Source organism: Taudactylus pleione, unplaced genomic scaffold, assembly GCF_031769625.1.
Source record: "Taudactylus pleione unplaced genomic scaffold, aTauple2 ptg000218l, whole genome shotgun sequence".
Lineage (NCBI taxonomy): Eukaryota > Metazoa > Chordata > Amphibia > Anura > Myobatrachidae > Taudactylus > Taudactylus pleione.
The window spans coordinates 10,700,445-10,704,711 of NW_028284620.1; the positions used below are offsets into that span (position 1 = coordinate 10,700,445).

Here is a 4,267-nt window from a genome sequence, read left to right on the forward strand (position 1 = left end):
ATTGCTAAGACTGTAGGAATTTACTATTATTTTTTCCAGGGATCTACATGACATTAAGTGGTATTATTTACTAGAGTGAGTTTTTAGAAGTGGAGATGTTGCCCATAGCAACCAATCAGATTCTAGCCAATATCTTCTAGAAGGTGCTAGTTAAGAATCTGATTGGTTGCTATGGGCAACATCTCCACTTCTAAAAACGCTCACTTTAGTAAATATACCCCTAAGCCTTTGCAAGGCCTCTTATTCTATTGGGGTTCTTTTATTGGGACCGTTAGAGAGGACTGTCCTTATGGTGTGTGCATATATACTTTAAAGTAACCTTTTCATTACATAAACAGATTTCCTATTCATAACAAGTGCAGCTTAAAAGTAAATATTCTTCCTCGTAGATTTTGGCAGAAATAAGGTGTAGAACAGGGGAGTGCCGACAGCTCACTACTCACCTGTTGCCTCCCCTGGTCTATAATTCTTGACCCGGTGAGCTGCTTTGGATTCTGAGGATTGCAGGGGAAGGACAGCCTATGGTCTAAACCAGGATCAATTTAATATTTATTGTAAACTTTAAGGCAGTAGCCTTAAAGTTGCATCAATTTTACAGTTTATCACTTAATCTATTCAATTGAGCGAGAGTTAAATAGCGATGGGAGTGAGCTCGAACAGCTAATCAATTGACTGCGCTGTTAGTATGACTATATGATTTCTTCTCGCACCCTCCTGAGGGTGTAAGAAGAAATCCAAATAAGGTGTCATTTGCGATGCTATTTTGCGGCTTAGCATGGCGCTAACAGCCTTGTGCTAGACACTTGGGACTAAACACCCAGGTTAAGTCGCTAGAATTGGCAACTTGTAAGTGTTGGACTAAACAGCGCGCTGAATTAAGTAGCTCTGGGACCAACTCCCGCTGAATTGAACTGCCCATAAAGTGTATCAACCCATCAACTCCCACACAAATTTCATGCCTGTCGTGACATCTGATGCCTTGTTTCTCTGGCGTGAGCAACAAGCAGTGAAGTCTGCATGTCGCCGTCCTTTTCCCAGCCATGAGCGAACGTAGTTTACTGGTTTAAACAGCTCAAGTGGAGGTCCGACAGTTTTTATGAATATAAGCTTGGAGGTTGTTTCCACAGACAATGAATTCCTGATATTTGTCAGAATGTCATTCATAACGCTGAAAGAGCGCTCACATTCAGCAGTGGATATTATTATTGTGTTCAAGACATCCACTAATTTTTGGAGTCTCTCTGGTCTTGTGTCATCTTTGTTTGATAAGTCGCTGACATACTCCCGAAATCCTCCTACTACTCCCTGGACTTCTGGAATTTTGAAAAAAGTACAAAGGTGTTTGATTGAATTGTCGCCAAAACAAATATCTGCTTTGGAAGGCCATTTTGACTTATCAAGCACTTCCATATGTTTTATTAGGTCTTGGTATTTTCTTTTGTCTTCATCATGTTGGGATGAACCTAATGCACGTTGTGACGAACGAGTTGTCAGCATACGCTGTTCCATTTTTTTAGAGAGACAATTGAAAAAATTACTTGAGTTGATGGCTGTCATTCTTCCTTTATGCAAAACAACTCCCTTAAACTCTCCATCAAGAACTGCTTGTCGAGATACAGAAAAGTGCTCTCCAGGATTTTGTGACATGGATTCGAAAACCAGGCACTTTTGCTCAATTAACTTATGAGAGCACGCACGAGTGTAATAGATCGCCTCTGTAGCTCCAAGGAAAGCTCTTCTAATTCAACCAGTGCATCAAAGAGTAAACCTAAGTTTAACACAAAGGAGTTGTCGGTGAGACGATCTTTGAGCCCTTTGTATGTTGCACGTTCTTTCGAATCTCGACTGTTGTCTTTAGAAGCTTTTTCAAAATGATTTACTAAGGCTACATAATTTTGCCACACAGCTCGTACAGATCTTGCACTGGAAGATACCCAACGAGTACCAAGTATTCGGCCAATAGCGTTTAATCGTAGACACAAAGCACTGGCACATTCCTGGTTTTTGGGAGAAACAGAGTATAAACTATACAGTTTATCAAACAATGATTTCATGTTGAATGTTTCACTCACTTCTTCCACAGCATCTGCAACTGCTAGTTCAAGTCGGTGGTTACTGCAGTGCCATACTATGACATCTGGAAACATGCCTAAGAGCAGAGACGTTACGCCAGATTCTCTTCCAAGCATATTGGAGGCTCCATCCGTCGCAAATTAAACTAAATTAAGTAAAAGAAACTCACGATTAAACCCATTATCATACAGTGTCTTTAAGAATATATCAAGTATCGTATTAGCTTTGGTATCTGGCAGTTGTGCCAAGTCAAAGAACATGCTGCAAGCATCTTCACAGTTTGGAAAAACTACTTTCATGCAGATGACTAGAGCAACTTTATTGCTTGCTGTAGTAGATTCATCAATCATGAATCCAATTTTAAGATCCCTACTGATTATTGAATCAACCAACTTTCGTCTCATACATTTTGCAATGTGATCTGTAATATCAGCAGATGAATGATCAGATTGTAAGATACGACCAACATCTAAACCATTTAGTTTTTGTAAACTTAAGAGAACTGGCAAATCAGTAAAAGGTCTGTTCTGCTTTGCCAGCATGTATACTGTACGAAATACTCGGCATGTATTTTCTTGGAAAACTGACTCTTGACGTGCTGTTGCTTGCTCAAATTGTTCTTTTTTGGCTGCTGCACATATATCTAAGCACCTTTTGTGAGCCGTGCTGGTTTTGTGGTCAAATATTTTTTTTCTAATGGACTGCCTTTTTTTTTCATCAGTGTCACCAAAACAAGTCACTTTGCACTCTATCCACTCTTTTGACACTTTTAGTCCCCGTGATTTTAAAGTACCTAATGAACCTGCTGATTTACATGCTCTACATCCTACTCCATTTTTGTCCACTATTAACCACTTGTGTTCTTTTATTTTATCCAACCACTGCTGTTTCTTCCAATAATATGGAAAAGTTTCACTGTGAGCAACAGAGCCACTGACCGTTTCAGAAACCGACACCATTTCATTAAATTCTCCCTGTCTTGATGTGGATGGTTCTAGATCTGCTCTCCCTGTTTCTTCACTAAAATCAACATCTGCAGGAGCTGCAACCTTGTTGGACTCTTGTACTAATTTTGGACGCTTAATAATAAATCGATCCATATTTCGTGTATTGGCGTCTGACTAGTGGAATCAAATTCTACTCGTTTGCAGTATGAGATGACTATGCAGGTAGCTAAAGGAAAAGAATCATTAAGACTAATCACACTCCACTCTTCCCCTCCTAAATTACTGCCACCTCATCTTCTCAAAATCCATGTCAACCAACCCATCCATACCTTTGTTAAATGGTGAGGGACAGGGAGTCACCAGCAGAAGGTCACCCAATAGGTTTGCAGGACAAGGACCAGGTCGGCTGAGAAGATGAAGGTTGACAACCAGCAGGAACGCAGACAGCGCAGTATGAGATGACTATGCAGGTAGCTAAAGGAAAAGAATCATTAAGATTAATCACACTCCACTCTTCCCCTCTTAATTTACTGCCTCCTCATCTTCTCAAAATCCATGTCAACCAACCCATCCATACCTTTGTTAAATGGTGAGGGACAGGGAGTCACCAGCAGAAGGTCACCCAATAGGTTTGCAGGACAAGGACCAGGTCGGCTGAGAAGATGAAGGTTGACAATCAGCAGGAACGCAGACTGCGCAGTATGAGATGACTATGCAGGTAGCTAAAGGAAAAGAATCATTAAGATTAATCACACTCCACTCTTCCCCTCTTAATTTACTGCCTCCTCATCTTCTCAAAATCCATGTCAACCAACCCATCCATACCTTTGTTAAATGGTGAGGGACAGGGAGTCACCAGCAGAAGGTCACCCAATAGGTTTGCAGAATAAGGATGAGAAGATGAAGGCCGACAACCAACGGGAACGCAGACTGCGCAGTATGAGATGATTATGCAGGTAGCCAAAGGAAAATAATAACTAAAAATCTCATTGTCACATGGTGTATAACTGTATATAATATATTAAAGATATTTAAACCTATACTTAGTTCAGGGTGGAGAGAGGAGCTAAAGTGGAAGTATAGTGAAGAAGATAATGTTGTGGAAGAGCGGGATAAAGTGGATAACATATACTGTAGGAGCAATCATTAAGAGTGCCTAACAGGGTCACCAAATTTATGTGTGAGAGGGGCCAATGCGGAAGAGAATGCACAAAGATAAAAGCAAATTAATGAGTGAAGCTGCTGGT

At 40.5% G+C, this 4,267-nt stretch overlaps 1 protein-coding gene across 1 annotated transcript; it reads right to left on the reverse strand.

Moving 5' to 3' along the window:
* Positions 1 to 927: 927 nt before the first annotated feature.
* LOC148517386 (E3 SUMO-protein ligase KIAA1586-like) lies at positions 928 to 3,410 on the reverse strand. Its single transcript, XM_088478784.1, is given in 3 exon segments — positions 928 to 1,686; positions 1,689 to 2,218; positions 3,350 to 3,410. Coding segments are annotated over 2 exon segments (1,260 nt in total). The 5' UTR covers positions 2,190 to 2,218; positions 3,350 to 3,410.
* Between the last annotated feature and the right edge of the window lie 857 nt (positions 3,411 to 4,267).